General features: G+C 44.4%; 1 protein-coding gene across 1 annotated transcript in view; it reads left to right on the top strand.

The window, feature by feature from the left end:
• The window catches only part of PDCL2 (phosducin like 2), a 37995-nt gene extending 17867 nt beyond the window's left edge, over positions 1-20128 (top strand). Inside the window, exons 3-6 of the mRNA XM_044276719.1 lie at positions 8512-8602; positions 12014-12157; positions 16020-16228; positions 19971-20128. Coding sequence (XP_044132654.1) covers positions 8512-8602; positions 12014-12157; positions 16020-16228; positions 19971-20128 — 602 coding nt within the window. The remainder of the gene's footprint in view (positions 1-8511; positions 8603-12013; positions 12158-16019; positions 16229-19970) is intronic.
• The last annotated feature ends 1528 nt before the right edge of the window (positions 20129-21656 follow it).

The following is a 21656-nucleotide window of genomic DNA, read 5'->3' as shown; positions in this document are numbered from 1 at the left end:
GCCCCATCCTTGCCCTTGCAGTGGGCACCTGCCCCATCCTTGCTCTTGCTGTGGGTACCTGCCCCATCCTTGCAGTGGGCACCTGCCCCATCCTTGCCCTTGCAGTGGGCACCTGCCCCATCCTTGCCCTTGCTGTGGGTACCTGCCCCATCCTTGCCCTTGCTGTGGGCACCTGCCCCATCCTTGCCCTTGCAGTGGGCACCTGCCCCATCCTTGCTCTTGCTGTGGGTACCTGCCCCATCCTTGCCCTTGCAGTGGGCACCTGCCCCATCCTTGCTCTTGCTGTGGGTACCTGCCCCATCCTTGCCCTTGCTGTGGGCACTTTCTATATGAATACTTGCTCTTGCAGTGGGCACCTGCCCCCACAGAGTCCTTGTGCCAGTGGTGGGCCCCAGCCCGATGTGTCCAGGGGGCTGCATGAGCACTTGAGCAGGAGACCAGCCCTGCTGGGAGGAGGAGACGTAGCCTGAAGGAACCCGCACTGAAACAGGGACAAGTAAGAAAGTGCAGGTAGCCATCCCGGCTGAAGTCTGCGTGGCTGCACACAGAAAAGGATTTTGCGGATCCGCGGACTGCAAAAAACGGCAAAACCGCATCTAAATCCACCCCAAAATCTGCTGTTAGATATTGCAGATTTTTGTGTGGATATGCTGCAGAAACTCATAAATCCACATGGAGATTTGTGCGGATCTTATGCGCGTTCACCTTATAATACTGATGCATTTTGCTTCCCTAGGGCCTGATTACAACTGCTTCCTCTGCATCCCTTAAAGAGGAACTAAACTATCTTTCTTTAAAACTATTCTAAATGCCCTATTATATTTTTTGTATTATAGTTTTTTTAAAGTTTTTTTTACTGCTTTAGGGATCAAATAGGCACCTGAAGTCTTGCGTGCCAATAGCGTTTTAGAATCCATACACTTGTACACTGCTGACATGTCAGCGTGGCTGCACACAGAAAAGTTCCACAGCGGGAGGAGCAGAGAGCGGATTCTGCAGCAGAGGGGCGGGAGACAGCTCCGTCCACATACCTGGCACACTTACCTGCCTGCTCACGTCTCCCCAGGGCCACTTCCTCCCTCTGGCTCAGTCTGTCAGCTCGTCTCTCCTCAGGGCAGGGCAGGCACTGACTCTGGTGGGGTGACGGCCGACGGCGAAGTTCGAGCCGATTCTCCCGCCCGTCATGAGTGGGCGGGGCCAAACCGAGTGGGCGGGGCCAAACCGTGTGGGCGGGGCCTTCTCTGCGCTACGGGCCCCCCAGTGCCGCGGGCCCCATAGCAGTGGCGTGGTCTGCCTCTATGGGCAGTACGCCACTGCTCACAGGTGTGGCATATCAAGGTGCTGATTAGACAGCATGAATATTGCACAGGTGTGCCTTAGACTGCCCACAATAAAGGCCACTCTGAAATGTGCATAGTTTTGCTTTGGGGTTTGGGGGGCAGGAAACCAGTCAGTATCTGGTGTGGCCACCATTTGCCTCACGCACTGCACATCTCCGTTGCATAGAGTTGATCAGGTTGTTGATTGTGGCCTGTGGAATGTTGGTCCACTCCTCTTTAATAGCTGTGCGAAGTTGCAGAATATTGACAGGAACTGGAACACGCTGTCGTATACGCCGATCCAGAGCATCCCAAACATGCTCAATGGGTGACACATCCTGTGAGTATGCTGGCCATGCAAGAACTGGGATGTTTTCAGCTTCCAGGAATTGTGTACAGATCCTTGCAATATGGGGCCGTGCATTATCATGTTGCAACATGAGGTGATGGTCGTGGATGAATGGCACAACAATGGGGATCAGGACCTCGTCACGGTATCTCTGTGCATTCACAAACCGCTCACCCACACAATGCCACACACACTGTCTGCCATCTGCCCTGAACAGTGAAAACCGGAACTCATCCGTGAACAGAACGCCTCTACAACATGCCAGATGCCATCGAATGTGAGAATTTGCCCACTCAAGTCCGTTACGACGACGAACTGCAGTCAGGTCCAGACCCCGATGAGGATGACGAGCATGCAGATGAGCTTCCTTGAGACGTTTTCTGACAGTTTGTGCAGAAATTCTTTGGTTATGCAAACCGATTGTTGCTGCAGCTGTCCGGGTGGCTGGTCTCAGACGATCATGGAGGTGAACATGCTGGATGTGGAGGTCCTGGGCTGGTGTGGTTACACGTGGTCTGCGGTTGTGAGGCCGGTTGGATGAACTGCCAAATTCTCTGAAACGCCTTTGGAGACGCCTTATGGTAGAGAAATTAACATTCATTGCACGGGCAACAGGTCTGGTAGACATTCTTGCAGTCAGCATGCCCATTGCACGCTCCCTCAAACGTTGCGACATCTGTGGCATTGTGATGTGTGATCAAACTGCACATTTTAGAGAGGCTTTTATTGTGGGCAGTCTAAGGCACACCTGTGCAATAGTCATGCTGTCTAATCAGCACCTTTATATGCCACACCTGTGAGGCGGGATGGATTATCTGGGCAAAGGAGAAGTGCTCACTAACACAGATTTATGAACAATATTTGAGAGTAATGGGTCTTGTGTATGTAGAAAATGTTTCAGATCTTTGAGTTCAGCTCATGCAAAATGGGAGCAAAACCGAAAGTGTTGCGTTTATATTTTTGTTAAGTGTATATGAGCTAACTATCTAATGTAATTGGATAAGGAATAGGGTCCAGATGAAAGCACAGAGCACAGCAATGACTTTTCTCTCTCTCTCAGAACTGCAAAAAAACATCAGAAAATGGCTGCTGGGGAGATTCTTATATAGTAATGGGTAGGCAGCTTTCCTATTGGTTGCAGGGGATGTTGCTAAGCTCTGACAAAGATATTGCAGGCTTCTCATTGGCCCACAAGCAAGAAGGGAGGTTACTGATGAAAAACATCTAGAATATTCTACATCTTCGCAAATTCTTGAAGTGCCGATATTCGCGATAAAAATTCAAGATCAGAATATTTGCGATAAAAATTTGAGATTAGAATATTTGCGATCAACAGTACTGGTCAAATTACACCTCTGGCTAGAGGGAAGGGGTTAGGTCAAGAATTTGGCATGGGGGGGGTGCCGTTTCAATTTTTGTTTCAGGCAGCATGAAGTCTATGTGCCTCCCAGTCCTTGGCCACAAAACATTAAGAGAAGGGGGGCCCAAGCTGAACTCTCGCACCAGGGCCCATGACCCTTTAGCAACATCCCTGCTTAAAAATGTGATATTAATTATTAGCACAAAGATACAATATGTTCTAGTCTTTAAGAATACTAAAGAGGACCTTTCTGCTCTCCTGAATGGATACTTGTATTCCCCATGAAATTTTTTCAGCATATCTTGCATTGTACCTGTACCATTCCTCTGTTAGTCTTCCTGGAAAAGAATGGTTTCACAACTAGGAGTTACCAAGCCTCTTGTTAAAGGGGCAGCTGCTGATGGTATCAGACTGGGTAAAAATGAATAATATTGACAAGGGGAATGGTATCACTTAGATTTTCATTTATGCATACATTTCCAGCAGGAATAATAGAGGATTGGAACAATGCAGTGTTACCTTATCATTAGGATGTGTCCCTACACACGGATACTGTCAGTACTAAGTGGACTGTGTGTGTAGGGACTAGGCACTTTGAAAAAAGGCGATTCGTAATACCCAGTTGTCACATAACTCTTGCATTTTTTTTAACATTGCATTTTACACATTTGGGCTCAATTATTCAGTTGGTCTTTATTAAACACTTTCAACAGTTTATGTTCTATAACCTTCCGTTTCAGGGAATCTACAGCCTATCTTGCTTTCTGTTTTGCAGAGATCCTGTCAGGCAGCAGCTCTGAGGGCTGTATGTGTAGCCCTTATCTCTAAACTCCTCACAGCTCCTAAATATTAATTGAAGCCATATTCTTATCAGTTTGTTAAGAATTTATCTATAATGAGTGTTGAAGAAGTGTCAGGAGTTCAGAGATAAGGGCTACACATAGCGCCGTCGGAGCAGTTGCCCGATGGCGTCTCTGCAAAACAGAATGCACCATAGTCTGCAGATACACTGAAAGTGAAGAAAATGCGTAATAAAGACCAATGAGAAAATGCAATGATAAAAAAGGTGGTCATAGCCTTTAAACGATTCATATATGTTATGCAAGCAGCTAAAATCACTTTAGGTCGTTCCTAGAAAAAGCAATCAGTTCCATTCCAGGAAGTGAAAATATGAATGGCTAATATATTTATCAATGAAAAAGTCACATGCATACTGCCCCAGAAAACTGCAAAGTCTGAGAAGATATGGAACCTGGGGGTCTGTTATGTATATGATCACCTCCAAATTTCACAAATCAGTGCAGTACACAGGCGCATCTAAATAAATCTGAATATCATTGAAAAGTTAATTTATTTCAGTAATTCAATTCAAAAAGTGAAACTCATAAATTATATAGATTCATTACATACAGTGATCTATTTTCATTTTCTAAGCGTTTATTTCTCTTAATGTTGATGATTATGGCTAATGAAAAGCCAAAAGTTAGTATCTCAGAAAATTAGAGTATTGTGAAAAAGTTCGTTTTAGACTCATGGTATCACACTCAAATCAGCTAACCAACAGCTACCAAGGTTTCCTAAGCCTTTAAATGGTCTCTCAGTCTGGTTCAGTAGTTTACGGACTGGGAACCTAAAGTGGCCCTGAAAAAAACTAAAACTAAAAGTGGCCCTATTTTGTAGGCAGGTGCAAATTAACAGAAGGCGGGGCAACACAAGTAGGTGGGGTCAACAATACCATAGTGCAAAATACCATCCCAGCAGAACCAAATAACACAGTGCAGCACAATATACTGCCCCAAAAGCTGGCCAGCTGTGGTGACCATCAATAGCTACCATCTTCTGTCCTCCTCCTCCAGTTGTCTATCGAGCCGGGGGCTTAGGAGGTGAGGTGTGGGCCACAGCAGTTGAATTCAGGACATCATGTGGGCTCACTGGCCAGGTACATGAGCACCTAATTCTCTGTTGAGAGCCCATTATGTACCTAGTCAGCAGCAGAGAGGAGGACTTGGGTGGCCTCCTGAGGCATTGGCCCACCAAGAGATTTCCCTGTAGGAATCCGCCCCTGTACACTATGATGGAGAACACTGCTGACTTGACAATTGTTCTGAAGTCATTGACACCCTCCACAAGGAGGCTAAACCACAAAAGTTCATTGCTGTTATCAGAGTGCTGTGTATCCAAGCATATTAATGGTGAATTGAGTGGAAGGAAAAAGTGTGGTAGAAAAAGTTGCACAAGCAACAGGGAAAACGCAGCCTTGAAAGGGTTGTCAAGAAAATAGCATTCAAGAATTTGGGGATATTCACAAGGAATTGACTGCAGCTGGAGTCAGTGCTTCAAAAGCCACCACACACAGACATATCCAGGACATGGGCTACAAATGTCCCCTTCGTTCAAGCTAATCATAACCCAGAGACAAGGTCAGAAGCGTTTTACCTGGGATAAGGTGAAAAAGGACTGGACTGTTGCTCAGTGGTTCAAAGTCCTGCTTTAAGATGGAAGTAAATTTTGCATTTAATTTTGAAATCAGAGTCTGGAAGAAGAGTGGAGGGGCACACAATCCAAGTTGCTTGAGGTCCAATGTGAAGTTTCCACAATCAGTGATGGTTTGGGGAGCTATGTCATCAGCTGGTGTTGGTCCACTGTGTTATATTAAGTCCAAAGTCAGCGCAGCCGTCAACTAGGAAATTGTAGAGCACACTGCCAAAAGTACCAATACCAGGTTTAATAACCACAGTATCACTGTGCTTGATTGGCCAGCAAACTCTCCTGATATAAACCCCGTAGAGAATCTATGGCGTATTGCCAAGAGGAAGATGAGACACCAACAATGCAGACGAGCTGAAGGCCACTATCAAAGTATCTGGGCTTCCATAACACCTCAGCAGTGCCACAGGCTGATCACCTCCATGCCATTGATGCAGATATTCATGCAAAAGGATCCTGGGCCAAGTATTGAGTGCATATACCGTCGATACTTTTCAGTAGGACAATATTTCTGTATTAAAAATCATTTTTAGTTGGTCTTATATAATTTTCTAAAGTACTGAATTTTGGGTTTTCATTAGCTGTAAGCCATAATCATCAACATTAAAAGAAATAAACTCTTGACATAGATCACTCTGAGTGTAATGAATCTATAAATATATGAGCTTCATTTTTTTTTTTTGTGAATTACTCTAAAAAAACTAACAGGGTTATTAAACCACTATAATGACCCCTCTAATGTCCGGGCCCATCGGATAGGTTATACTTACCCCGCTCCCCGACACCCGCGTTGCTTTTGATGCCTGCACGGCCGCCGCTGCATGTCCCCATCGTGTGTGGCGGGAGGTGTTGGGGTCAGCCAATAGCAGGCTGCTTTGGGGACAAGCCTCCCTAGCATCGCAGATGATGCTAGGAAGGCTCGTCCTCGTTGTGGCCTGCTTTTGGCTGCCACAACCCCCCTCCCCCATTCGCCAGATGTTTTGATCCATGCAACGGGGAGATGCAGCTGCAGCCGTGCAGGCATCAAAAGCAACACGGGTTCCAGGCTAAGTATAACCTATCTGAGTGGCCCGGGCAATGGGAGGGGGTCATTATGGAGGTTTGATATCCCCTTTAACTTTTCGATGATATTCTAATTTATTGAGATGCACCTGTATAACTACTTGCAGACACTGTCTATACATCCTATTTCTCATCCTAATACTTTCCTCCTTCTCCATACCTCCTCCCCTATTTTAAAGGGATTCTGTCACCTGGATTTTAGCTACAGAGATTTTCACATCATTACATCAGTCTCCACGATTTAGTTTAAAATATACTAGTCTTACCCCCATCTGTCTTGTCATTTAGGGTAAAAAAAAAATTGCTTTTATTAATATGCAAATTACCTCTATAAGGAGCCCAAGGGGCTGTCCCTCTGTCCGTTGGAGCGCGCCCAGTATCTCGGAGCCCAGCACCGCCCCTCTGTTAATTATTCACTCCTCTCCTTGCTTATTTTATTTTTCTAGTGCGCTGTAATCTCGCGCAATCTCGTGCCTTGGTTACACTGGTCCGGGCCAGTAATGTGTCCTTGCAGCAGCCTCACGGAAGCAAGCGCGAATGCGCCAGCTGTCTGCGCACTTCGCTCTTTCCGACAGACAGCTGGCGCATTCGCGCTTGGTTCCGTGAGGGCCTGGACACTGGAGATGTACCTTAATTAATAAACCATCCAAAATGTAGGGAATCCACAGGGAACCACAGGTCCATCCATCCACAGAGAATACAATTATTTAGTAAAACTGACATGTTAGGAGTGGTGCCAAGCTCATTATTTGTGCTACTTGTCAGATTTGTTCTGTTTGTAGACTATTGCTGTTATATATTGAAGCTTTTTTGACACTTACAGAGCTGCTTCTTAATATGATTACTGGAATGTGTTGCATTTCTTTCAATCAACTTCTTAAAATAGAAAACTGCTGTAGATGAACTCTTCTTGGACAGTCATCTGCAATCATTGCAATTGTCATGATCGTGACATGTAACTCACACCAACACATTCTTACTGATTACAATTACAACGTCTAATAGATTTTAAGGGATTGTTTCCTTTGGAACTAGGATATGCCATCAAAGTCAGATAGGTGCGGGTCCCACCTCTGAGACGTGAAATTATCTCTAAAATAGGCCCCCAAAAGCGAATGAGAGCACAGAGCACATGTGCGGCATGCACTCCGTTCAATTTTATGGGAGTTCCGAAAATAGATGAGCGCACTTGGATATTTTCAGTAGTCCCATAGAAATGAATGTAGTGCACACCACGCAAGTGCAGCCAATGCTCCATTTACTTCCATAGAAATGCTGGAGATAGCCTAGCCAGCTCTCGGCTAGTTTTGGCAGTCCAATAGAAATGAAGGAAGGGTGGCTGAGCATGCGCAGCTGCACTCCGCTGACTTTGGGGGTCCCATACTGGATATGCCACCAATTTCTCAAATGCGACAAACCCTTTGATTCCTAAATATCAGGACACCAAAGTTTGTGGGAACCAAAAGTAGTAAAATACAAGTTTTAAAAGGGAACCTGTCACATTGAACATGGTGTCTGAGCTGCGGGCACCATGTTATAGGATAGGAGGACCTGAGCAGATTGATATATAGTTTTATGAGAAAAGATATGTTTAAATTCCTGCTCATTCGGGGCTTTAAAGTCCAGGAGGCGGTCCTATCAGTGATTGAAAACCTTCCCTCTAGGACTGTGTATACAGACATAGCTGTCAATCACTGATAGCACCGCCTCCAGGACTTCAAAGCCCAGAATGGGCAGGAATATAAATGAATGAAATACAAGTTATACTGAATCTTTTCCTATAAAACTATATCAATCTGCCCAGCTCCTCCTGCTCTATAACATGCTGTCTGCAGATTATTTCACATTATCATGGTGACAGGTTCCCTTTAAGGCAGCCTTGATTCATTGAAAATAACCTCATCATTCTGTATGTATTTAAATTGTTATTTCAGTGAAACCCTCTGAAACAATGTCCCTAGCTGGATTAAAGGAAGTTGAGGACGCATTCCAGGAAGAAAATGAGAAAGCAATAGAGTTGTACAGGTACGTCATATCTCTGTGTTCTAATGGTTTATTTAATAAAACATCAAATGAAGGTTTAATATTTGTCTCCTCGTTGCACTCAAGTTATCAGGCAATTGTGGGCTACTTCAATTATCATAGATACCCCACAAAAATATTCTAATTAATGTTAAAGAACAGGTAAAATTAAGTACATTTGCAATATAAATGGCATTAATAATATTAAGGCAAAATTTCTATTGAAAATGCACCAGAGCTCTTGCTCAATTTGTGGCAAAAAACAGGTGTACATGCCTTGCACTGCCTTTATTAATCGTTTTATACTGTACACTTTTATTCTGTGTGGCCTTGTGGGAGAGGTGTGGTTTTCACTGAAGGGGCATGATTTTAATGTGACATTGTGTGCCAAAAACACAGCAAAAAATGAGTAATTAGTAACCTAAGTCAACAAGTAGGTGTCGTAAAGTTATGACTACACAGTCTATAGGCACACCAGATTTATCATTCAGAATCAGCCACTGTGACAAATCTGGCGCAGTTTAAGCCAATGTTATACAATTGGACAGTGTTAGTCAATCTGCCCCATTGTCTATTGGGTAATTAACCTAAATTTGAGTCAGTTGAATCGCACCCCAGTGTTTCTAATGCATTATGAACCCCTAGGCCACCCTCACCAGCAGGCAGAGGAGAACACGCATGCACCATGCATCATCATTTCCCTGCTCTGCATCAGTGCTGCTCACAAATATAATATTATGATGCACTCAATTGAGGAAACGCATAGGTTTCTTCATAGGAGGTATTTATGCGCACCACTGATGCACAGCAGGGAAATAGAGAAGAACAGTGCATGTTCTCCTTCGCCTGCTAATGTTATATATATGTTTTATATTGGCAAACTTTATTTTTAATACATTTACAGTATTTTTTGGACTATAAGACACACCTAGGATTTGGAGGAGAAAAATAAGAGAAAAAATATTTTCCATCCAACCTCAGATCAGACCCCAAACTCCATCAGCTTCCCATCAGAACCCAAGCCTTAATAAGACTCAGAGCATATCCCCAGTCAGCCTCAGATGAAACCCAATCAGCCAGCCTCAGATTGGACCCCCCAACCCCCATCAGCCTCAGATCCCACCCCTCAGATCACTCAAATCAGCCCCATCAGACTCATATCGCACCCCTAGCCTCAGATCAGACCCCCCAGCCCCATCAACCCCAGATTGCACACCCCAGGCCACATCAGACCTCAAATCAGACATTACAAACAACTTTTAAAAAATCTTTCCTCGCTTGCGCCAGACGACGACGCAGATCCAGGACACACTGCCCCATTGCTTCTTCCGGGCCCTGCTGTGTACTGTGACCTGATGGCACACAGCATCAGGTCATAGTGTACGACTACGTGCACTACGTCCTGCACTGTGCGTGAGCAGGATACCACAGAGGGACCCAGGAAAATACTAGGGAAGGTGAGTATAGCCAGCACAGAGGTGCCCTCACTTCCCCGTACCTCCCGAATGCTAATGACTGCTTCCAAAATGAAAGCGGTCAGTAGAATTCAGACTATAAGACGCACTGCCACTTTCCCCATTTTTTTGGGGGGGGGGGGGGGGGGGAGAAAGTGCATCTTACAATCCGAAAAATACAGTATATATTTCAAATGTGCTTAAAAAGAGATGAAAGAGATCAAAACTTATCCTGTATCCATTGATTACAAGAACATGGGGCCAGATTCGCCTGAATGAATAGAGCAGGGCTAATCTATCTCTGGCAGCCCCATAGAGAATGAATGGAGCAGGGCCGCTATGCCGATCACCATCCCATTCATTCATTCATTCATTCATTCAGAGAACCCTCTGTTCTCAGAGGTCAGACCCCCACCAATCAGATGCTTATCCCCTATCCTGTGGATAGGTTATGTTTTCATCTTAGCACGAGCCATTTAATTTCACATGTTCATTAACTTTAAATATAATATTTTTAATGGGTTAGTCCCTTTAAAAGACGTTTTAGAAATTAGTGAATCGACTGGTCTCATCAGCAGGGTTTGTTCACCTGTGGGGAACTATGGCGAAGCTGAAGCAGAACCTCTGCCCTTTCTCCGCTATCCGGAGCAGTGGTGCAGGCTGGAAATTGTCAAAACTGGGCTAAATGTCCCACCCCTGTCAATCTTGCGGCAGGTAGGTGTTTTTTCACCTGTGGGGACAGCCCCTCACAGGTAAAGATGTCCTGCTGATGACACAAATCGATTAGTTAGAGTCAATTCGCTTATCTCTAAGCAGTATGATAAAATACCTTTTTAAATTAGTATGATGGGTTGCTGTCACTGTTCAGCTTATGCTGTACTGCCACCTAGTGCTAAAAAAAATGTACTGCGCATTTACCTCGAGTTTCAACAGCATGAATGTGAAAATCTTAAAGGGGCTATCCTGGAAAAGACAGTTATAACTTAACCTCAGGATAGGCTATCATATCACATCAGTGGGGGTCCAAGTCCCGGCACCCTTGCGGATCAGTTTCAGGGAGCCGCTGAGCTCACCGCAGCTATGGTGGGCAATGCAGTCTCCCGGCAGTTTTCCAAGGACGGTGCCCCTGCATATCTGATACTGAAGAGCTATCCTGAGGATAAGGCCTCATGCACACGACCGTTGTTGTGTTCCGTTCCGCAAAATAGGGTTCCGTTGTTCCGCGATCCGTTTTTGTTTCCGTGTGTCTTTTTGGAGGATCACCAGACATGAAGGAAAGTAAAAAAAAGTCTAAGTCAAGTTTGCCATGCAAATGATAGGAATGGGTCCGCGACTTGAATGGTTCCGCGAACCGTTTTCCATGAAAAAAATAGGACAGGATATATTTTTTTGACGGACTGGAACCACGGATGACAAACGGTGCATTAGCCGAGTTTTCAACGGACCAATTGAAAGTCAATGGGTCCGCAGAAAATCCCGAAAAATGGAACAACGGACACGGAATGAAACAACGGTCGTGTACATGAGGCCTAAGTCATAAATATATTTTCCTGGATAATCCATTTAACTTTTTAATAAAAGTATTTTAGTTGGATTTATACTATCACTACCCGGTTAGTTCTCTATACAAACAGGGAACAGATAAGTCTGCAAAGCAGCAATGTTAAGGTCCTTTTACATGGACCAATAAATCAGACCAATTATTAGGGATAAGCATTTGTATAAATGCCCGTTTCCCATAATTGGCCTGTGTGAAAGGTGTCGGCGATCACCTGATGAACAAGCAAACGCTCCTCCGCCAGGTGGTGGTGTCGTTCAGCTCAAAAAGCCAGTGTTTTTGCAGAGCAGATCATGCTGTCTAAACGGCAATCTGCTGCCCGGGAATAATGAATTTCTATGGGAACAAGCGAACAATTGCCTCTTTTAATAATAAATAAAGATATTTGACTTATATTTTTAGGAAAAAGCGCATAAAAGAACTGCAAACTCTACAGAAAACACAAAAATATGGAGAGCTCAATGACATTTCTGGAAACCTGTATGTAAAGGAAGTCACAAATGCCAAAGATGGTGTCTGGGTGGTGCTTCATCTCTATAGATCATGGTACTGTTACATAATATTTATTTAAATTGGAATTATATGCTCTCATTTAATGTTTTTCAGGGTGTGGGCACATGGCGCTGCCCAGCCACAAAGTCCACATGTGGATTACTGCTAATTGCTGGGCTCCACCTGTATGAGGCCTGGGTCTTCACTATTTACCAGGCTGCACCGTGTATGGGCACCCTCTTTCATATGGTACTTGGTGAAATCAAGAGCAGTCAAATTGTGTATCACTGATTAGTTATTGCACAAAAAGTAATTCCATAACATATACCTATTAGATAAGCTCCACTGATATAACAGAAAGATGTGACTGTAGACATGTCAGCGGAACCAGTGTTCAGAATCTGCTTTTTGGTCCACATCTGCTTTTTTTTTTTTGCCAATTGCATGCAGGCCAATTTATTTCTACGGGCCCACAAACAAAAAAGGAATGAACACTGTGTGCTGTCCGCATCCATATGTCCATCCCACAGTTCAGCGAAAGACATAGACCATGTCCTATTTTTGTCCGTTTTGTGGACCAGAATAGGGATTGTTATAATGGATCTACAAAAAAACGAATGCGGACGTCACACGGATTTCATCCATACTTTTTGCGGATCCGCAAAATACATGCAGTCGTATGAATGCACCCTTAGACTGAGATGCTTTTGTCTCTTGTGGATTTACGTTGTGTTTTCTGTCAGTTTGAAGAGAATGTAGAAGAGCAACTGGAGAAATGAATGGGAGTAGCTCTGGATCCATGTAAAGTACCGACTAGTTCTATCTTTGTTAGAAAGATACTGTCATGTACTATATGATATCTGCTTTTAAAGGGAATCTATGCCTATGAAACTGGCTGACCTGTTACATGTGCGCTTGGCAGCTGAAGGCATCTGTGTTGGTCATGTCTTCATATTGTGCCCGCACTGCTGAGAAAAATTATGTTTTAATATATGCAAATGAGCCTCCAGGAGCAACGGGGGCGTTGCCCTTACTCCTAGAGGCTCAGCTCTCTACAACTTCTGTGTACTGTGCACTTTGATTGACAGGACAAGGCAGTGTAAATGTCATCACATCTGGCCCTGTCAACCAAAGAGAGTAGAGCCTCTAGGTGTAATGACAATGTCCCCGTTGCTTCCAGAGGCTCATAATAAAACTTCATTTTTCTCAGCAATGCGGGCACATATGAACATGGGACCAACATGGATAACTCCAGCTGCCAAGTGCACATGTATTAGGTCAGCTAGTTTCATAGGTGCAAATCTGCGACAGATGCCCTTTAAATTTTTCATCAATTAAAGGAATATACCTTTAACCCCTTGGTGACCACCCATACATGTTTTTACTGCTGTCACTAAGAAGCCTTAGGCTGGGCCGCCGATTTTTTCACATGAGGGCTGCAGCCCTGCAGTAGTGCCGATCCGGGCTGTTCAACACTTTACATGCTCGGTGCAATGGCGCCCGACACATGTAAAGTGCTGACAGAGGGAGCAGACTCTGTCTCCCATCGGCACCCCGCCAATGCGATCGCGGGGTGCCGATGTATGTGAAGGCTGCCTGGGGTCTGATGTAGGCCCCAGACCAGCCTTCAGTAATTTCCAGCAGGAAATTGGTCAATGTTAGAATAGAATTGCCATTAAAATGCAATGCACTATAGGGATAGTGCATTGCATTTTAAAAGCAATCAAAAAGCTGTCTGTTATAGTCCCCTTGTGGGACTATTAAGTGGTAAAAAAAAAGTAAAAAAAGAAATTCATTTATTTAAAAAAATCCGATTAAAAAAATTACGCTTTTTTTCCATTGAAAATACGCTTTTCAATGAAAAAAATTGCAAAAAAAAAAATCTTCCCCATATGTTTGGTATTGCCGCGTCTGTAACGTCCCCCAAGTCGTCCCCCAAAAATCGAACCCCTCACACAACTCCATAGAAATAAAAATAAAAAAGTAATGGGTCTTGGGAAGCGGCAATGCAAAAACATTTTTTTCTTTATAAAAAAAAGGGGGTTTTATTGCAAAAAAGTTGTAAAACTAAAAAAAAAAATATGTATTTGGCATCACTGTAATCGTACTGACCAAGAAAATAAAGATATTATGTTATTTAAACAGAAAAATAAACGCCATACAATTTATAACGTAAAAACGCAGTGGCAGTATTGCTGTTTTTCCCATCTCCCTCATGGAAAGAGTTAATAAAAGTTCATCAGAAAGTTATGTATACCCCAAAATGGAGTCATTAAAAACTGCAACTTGTCCCGCAAAAAAAAAGCCCTCATTAAGCTATATAGACGGAAAAATAAAAAAGTTATAGCTCTTGGAACGTGACGATGAAAAATTTAAGAAAATGCTTGGTCAGTAAGGCTCAAAACAGGCTAGTCACTAAAGGGTTAAGCTTCCTTTAGTGGTGTCTGTAAGCAGACAGAATTTTATCATTTGACTTTATGTCTACGCAACAGATGTGGATGAAAACACAGAGCACTGCCATAAAGATATAGTAAGAAATTACTCAGCACAGAATTTTGGACCTATAATGCTGGCAAAATGTAAATACTCATTTTAATGGGTATTTTTCATGTATTTTTTATGTAGTTGACATTATCTACTTCACTTTGGATTGTGTTTGTATTAGCATTTATACCACTAACTTACATAAGTATATAGTTGCTAAGGTTGGAAAAAGACAAAAGTCCCTCAAGTCCAACCTGTAATCCTGCTATATCAATCCACGGAACAAACCCGTGGATCAATGTTCACCTTCCTTTTAAAAAGGGGTTGAGCCAAAGGGAAAGGTGTGTAGAACAAGATTTCTATACATTGTCATAAGCTTCAATGTTATTTTGAATTAAACAGTCATATAAACCTTTTTTGAAGCCATCTCCTGTATTTGCTGTGACCAGCTCCTGTGGCCGGCTATTCCAGAGGTTCACAGCCCTTACTGTAAAGAATGCTTGTCACCTTGTATGACTGAATCTTTTCTCCAGGCGTAGGTAGTGGCCCCATGTTTTTTGAGGGGGCTTAACACAGAATAGACCCCCGTGATATTTTTGGGATGGTCCATTTATATATTTGTACAGGTTAATCATGTCACCCCTTAGACGTCTTTTTTCAAGGCTAAACAAATTCAGTTCATTTCATCTTTGCTCATAACTAAGATCTTCCAGGCCCTTTATACGTTTAGTTGCTCTCCTCTGTACTTTTCTATCTCCAGGGCATCCTTTTTATGGACTGATGCCCAGAACTGAACTGCGTGTTCCAGTTGAGGCAGCACTAATGCTTTGTATAGCAGCAATACACCCAGGTCCTTCTCAACAAGTGACTCTCCCAGTTTTACTCCCCTAGAACATATGCTGCATGCAGATTATTAGCCCCCAAGTGCATAACTTTACATTTATCTATATTGAACCTCATTTGCCAAGTCAGCTTGTAACTTATTAACATCTTTCATAGACTGGACTGTATTACAAACTTTGGTATCACCTGCAAAAATAGAAACAGCACTATTAAAGGATGGGATTATGTCATTAATGAATAAGTTAAATAATAGCGGACCCAGCACAGAACCTCGGTACACCACTTATAACTGGGGACCATTCAGAGTAGGAATCATTGACTCTTTGGATACGATTATGAAGCCAATTTTCAATCCAATGAGACAGTAATATGGACAGTCTTCCCTCTGTCCAGGCTTCTACTCACCTCCTCATAAAAACAAATCAGGTTAGTTTGACAGCTTCTGTTCTTAGTAAAACCATGTTGGCTATCACTTATCATATTATTAACTTAAGGATAAAATACTAACAAATTAACTAAAGCTGGCCTCCGTACAAAAGCTATTTCCATTCTGTATTTGCTCTGTACTGAGAACTCTCTTGTTTTCCAGTATACCAATGTGTGATCTGCTGAACAATCATCTCAGAATACTGGCCAAAAAGTTTCCAGAAACCAAATTCTTAAAATCCACGGCTGATAACTGCATTCCCAATTACCTGGACGCTTGTCTACCCACCTTGCTTCTCTACAGGAACGGGCAAATTAAAGGCAGATTTATAGGAACGGACCAATGTGGAGGAACCTCAGTGACCCCAGAAGGTAGAACTGTCATACAGAGTTTAGGCCTCTTTAGAAAACACCTAACCTACAGATGTAGCCACCGTTATGTTGAGTGGCTTAGTGCATTAATGAAGCAAACATATTACAGTAATACAACACATCGCATTACAGTGACCATCCTGGTGCAGCTGGTGTCAAAATAACGCTGGCTACATCTGTACAACAGTTGGGCATATATACATCAATCTGCTTTTGCTATGAACTCGTATCAATTACAAAATACAACTGCTCAAAAAGTAAATGGAACACTTAAACAACACAATGTAACTCCAAGTCAATCAGACTTCTGTGAAATCAACCTGTCCAGTTATGAAGCAACACTGCGAATCAATTTCTCCTGCTGTTGTGCAAATTGAACAGACGACAGGTAGAAATGATTAGCAAGACAACCCCTATAAAGGAGTGGTTCTGCAGGTGTTGACCACAGACCATTTCTCTGTTCTCATCCTTTTTGGCCTTTGTTTTGTTCACTTTTGCATTATGTTATTTCTCTCACCCCTAGAGGTAGCATGAGGCAGTATCTACAACCCACAGAAGTTGCCCAGGTAGTGCAGCTCATCCAGGCAGGGCCGGTGCAAGGATTTTTGTCAACACAAGCAGTGTAAGTTAGCAAGTTAATTGTTTTCTGTGCCCTCAAGCAGCCGCTTGGGCTGCCTTATGATAGAGCCGGCCCTGCATCCAGGATGGCACATCAATGCGATCTGTGGTAAGAAGGCTAGCTGTGTCTGTCAGCACAGAGTCCAGAGCATGGAGCAGATACCAAGAGACAGGCCAGTACGCCAGAATATGTGGCTGAGGCCGTAGGAGGGCAACAACCCAGCAGCAAGAACGCTACCTCCTCCTTTGTGCAAGGAGGAACAGGATAAGCAAGTGCCAGAGCCCTGCAAAATGACCTCCAGCAGGCCACTAATATCCATGTGTCTGCTCAAACTGTCAGAAACAGACTCCATGAGGGCGATATGAGGGCCCGACATCCACAAGTTGCCAGAGAACACCAAGATGTGTTCGACATTGGGCCCCTGTGCTCCTCACGGATGAGAGCAGGTTCGCACTGAGCACATGTGACAGACGTGACAAGTCCGGAGACGCTGCGAAAAATGTTCTGCTGCCTGCAACATCCTCCAGCAGGACCGGTTTGGCAGTGGGTCAGCAATGGTGGGGGGAGGCATTTCTTTGGAGGGCTGCACAGCCCTCTATGTACGAGCACATCTGGGACATCATGTCTCGTTGCACCACAGACTGTCCAGGAGTTGACTGATGCTTTAATCCAGGTCTGGGAGGAGATCCCTCAGGAGAACATCCGTCGCCTCATCAGGAGCATGCCCAGGCATTGTAGAGAGGCACGTGGAGGACACACACACATTACTGAGTCTCATTTCCTTGTCTTGAGGCATTTCCGCTGAAGTTGGATCAGCCTGAAATTAGATTTTCCACGTTAATTTTGAGTATGATTCCAAATCCAGACCTCCATGGGATATTAATTTTGATTAAAATTGATCATTTTTATGTTTTATTGTTTTCAACACATTCTACTATGTGATGAAATGGATAAAGATTTGCAACTGGAATATTTCATTCATTGAGATCTAGGATGTGGTATTTGAGTGTTCCTTTATTTTTTTGAGCAGTGTACATACAAATCCACAGCATACCTAATCTATAAGAAACATATAATCTTTATTAAGCATGTAAAAGCACTTACTGACTAAAAAATACACATAAAAGCAGGTGTAATAGGGTTGAAGAGTCCAAAAACTTTTGATACGTTATAGTGACTTACTAAAGTTTTGGATCAGTGGGCATCTGAGTGGAGACTCTCACTGACTGCTAGAACAAGGAGAGAGAAGCATACTCTCTAACCTCGCTGTAGGAGACGGAACAGAGACGGTTTCATGCAGCAAGGAAAGTGCATTATGCAAGTGCTTCTCTCTCCTCTTTGTAGCAATCAGCGGGGGGCTCAGCACTCAGACCCCCATGATCAAAACCTTTGATATGTTGATATAACATGTCAAAAGCTCAGTGACCCTTTAATGCATTATGTTACATTTTAAAGGCAAACTCACATACTGTCAGGCTGCCCATACACGATGCAGTCCAGCAGCATGATCTGCATGTGGGTAACCGCTAATTGCAGGGCAACACCTGTACATGCTATTTGTTTCAAACAGCATGTACAGGTGCGGGACTGCAAGTACAGGTGTGGCCCGGCAATTAGCGGTTATCCGCATGCATATCTTGTTGCCGGGCTGAATAGTGTATGGGCAGCCTTAGGCAGTTTAGCACATATCAAACAGAAATAACGACACATAAGATCAGGACAATCCTACTATTAAAATATGTAGATACCAGTATACACCAACTGTATTAATGATCACATAAAGTAAGACAAGGGTACAGACCAACTATAATGATCAGCGGGTGTGAACTAGGGTGGCCAGACGTCCGGTTGTCTGGCTCCCTGTCCTCTGTCCGGCGCAGGGCCTGGACGGACACAGGGATGTCCACGCTCAGATAGCAGCAGTGCGCTGTCTGAGTGCGAGCTGCAGCAACTGACTGAGGCTTCTTTCACCCCCAGTCAGTCACTAGAGCCACAGACATGGCTCCCTGTGGCTGACTGAGGGGGAGAGAAGCACCCCGGCTGCCCCCAGTTCACCTTCCATTCAGAAACTTCTTCTCTCTCCTCCCCCCGTTTTTTCCCCGGCTGGCGATGGGGGCGTGGCTTCACGGAGGCAGGGGCGTGGATTCACAGAAGGCAGGCGTGGTTTATCAGTTTGGGGGCGTGGCCGGTGAGGTCCGGATTTCTGAGGTGAAGCCAGTGGCCACCCTAGTGTGAACCCGCTGTCTCACAAGACCAAACTCCTCAGGGGGCAATGTCTAAGTGCACCCTTCATTCTTCACAATACCTCTGATGGTGAGGATAGACTTTCCCGAGGGGTACACCAGGTGCTACCTCTGAGGAGAGTTGGAACACGAGGGAACAGGAACCTGGGTGTGGACCCACTGGACTTACCTGCAGATGGTACGGTACATCCAGAAGGGGCTAGGTGGCCAGAAGCTGATCAGACAGAGGCAAGGCAAGGACTGGGTACAGAGTTTGAGGTCAGGGTAGGTGGCAATATGGCGAAGTCTGTAAACGAGGTCCGAGGTCAGGGCAGGTGGCAAGATATCAAAATCCATAAGACAGGATACAAAGTCAGGAGCAGGCCACAGTAACGCAAGGTCCGTTAAAGAAGATGCAGGGTCCAGTACACAGTAATGGCAAAAATCACAGAAACACCTTCGCTCACAGGAACTAGACTAGGCTAAGAACCAAAGTTGCTCAAGCGCCATCCTGTAAAAGGGGGTGCCTTTAAATACATCCTGCAGACCAGCCATAGGCTGGGGAAGATAGGGGGCATGCGCGTGCTGCCTCACATAAGGAGGAGAGACATGTCCGCACACACCCTACATGCACACAAGGAACTCAGAGCACAAGTTCTGCTCAGAGCCAGGAGGGAAATGCTGGTGGCAGCAGTGCAGACCACAACTAAGAACCCCGCTGCCCGCAGCTGTCAGCACGGCATGCAGCAGTGGGGATGAGTGAGGAAGCCCGTACCTGCGTGTGGACAGAATCGCAGGCACGGGGAGCCGGGTTAACACCAACACAGCTCCAGTACCCTAACATAGGGTTTGCTTAGGATTTTTATATTGTTAAACTACTTTGTTTCTCCCTATGTCATAGAACTTGAGTGGAAATTGGCAGATGTAGGCGCTATCATATCTGACCTGGAAGAAGATCCTAGAAAAACCTTTATCGATTTGATGATGTCTTCAGCGAGGCGCAGTTCTATTCACTGGAAAGATGATCCTGACGACTATAATAAAGCAGAAATAAAATGAGTTTCAGAGCCTTATAATTCTCAAAAAAAGTGAAAATCAATCATAATTCCTCATGGTAAATGTTTGCCAAAGTTTAAGGAAATTATAACCGCACACCTCCTGCCTCCCTCTCCTTCTCTTATTGCCGTCACTAAGCTCTTTCTAATGGTGTGTGCCAAGCAATATAAAGGGACAGGGACATGCCCGCTGTTGGTGCACAGTCTATGGCTGAGAACCTCAGATTATTTAATCCTGCTCATTACTGGCACCTCTTGCCTGAGAAACAAGTTTGTTTAGTTCCTGTTGATATCTGTAGGTGTTTATTGCTTGTTTTTTAGGATTTGGTAATGACGGTTTCCTGACTCTGACTTTTGACAGCTGCCTGTCCTAACCTATATCTGTCCATAGTGTTGCGTAAAATGTGACACCATAGTCTATAGGGCAGGTATGGCCAACCTGCGGCTCTCCAGCTGTTGCAAAACTACAACTCCCAGCATGCCCCGTCTGCCTACAGCTATCAGCCTACAGCAGGGCAAGGTGGGAGTTGTAGTTTTACAACAGCTGGAGAGCCGCAGGTTGGCCAGCCCTGCTATAGGGGATGCCAGGCTTTCTCCCAGTGGCTTGGGCAAACAGTTTGGATATTTGTGTGAAACTGAATGTGTACACCTTTGGAAACACCAGGGACATGACTGCTGGTAGAACAGTTTGATTGACACTCATACAGTCTCTATGGCCACAATTCCTCTGAGTACCAATAGCCTGATCATTTCTAAACTTCTATACGCTGTCATTTTTATCTGTCCTTACTCCAATACAGTGTACAATAAAATGTTATGTCTCCAGGGTCGGACTGGGAACTTAAAGTAGCCCTGGAAAAAGTACTAAAAGTGGCACCGTTTTGTATTTGGGTCCAAACTGATGAAAGGCAGGGCCAGAAATACCAATATATATACCAATACCAGAGCCAAATACCACAGTCCATCACAAAATACTGCCGCCAGCAGTACTGACACTGGCCGGCCATGAGGAGAGCCCAGGTGGCCCCTTGGGCATCGTGCCCAGGAAACTTCCCTGTAAGGTCCATGACTAATCCGCCCCTGTATGTCTCCTACATAATGTGGAAGATTTAGGCCCCTTGCAGACGAGCGTGAGCGGAATAGGTCCGGATGAGTTCCAAATGCGTTCAGGGAAAAATGCACAGTTTCGCAAGCAAATTCATTCAGTTTTGCCTGTGATTGCGTTCAGTTGTTTCAGCGCGGGTGAACTGCGATTTAATGCGTTTTTCACGCGCGTAATAAAGAACTGAAGGTATACAAACAACATCTCTTAGCAACCATCCGTGAAAAATGCATCACATCCGCACTTGCTTGCGGATGCTCCATTCACCTCTATGGGGCCAACGTGAAAAACACAGAATATAGAACATGCTGCGATTTTCACGCAATGCGCAAGTGATGCGTGAAAACCAACGCTCATGTACACAGATCCATTGAAATGAATTGGTCCGGATTCAGTGCAGGCACAATGCGTTCATGTCACACATCGCACC

This window comes from Bufo gargarizans, chromosome 1 (genome assembly GCF_014858855.1).
Source record: "Bufo gargarizans isolate SCDJY-AF-19 chromosome 1, ASM1485885v1, whole genome shotgun sequence".
NCBI lineage: Eukaryota > Metazoa > Chordata > Amphibia > Anura > Bufonidae > Bufo > Bufo gargarizans.
This window is presented reverse-complemented; position numbering and strand designations above follow the sequence as displayed.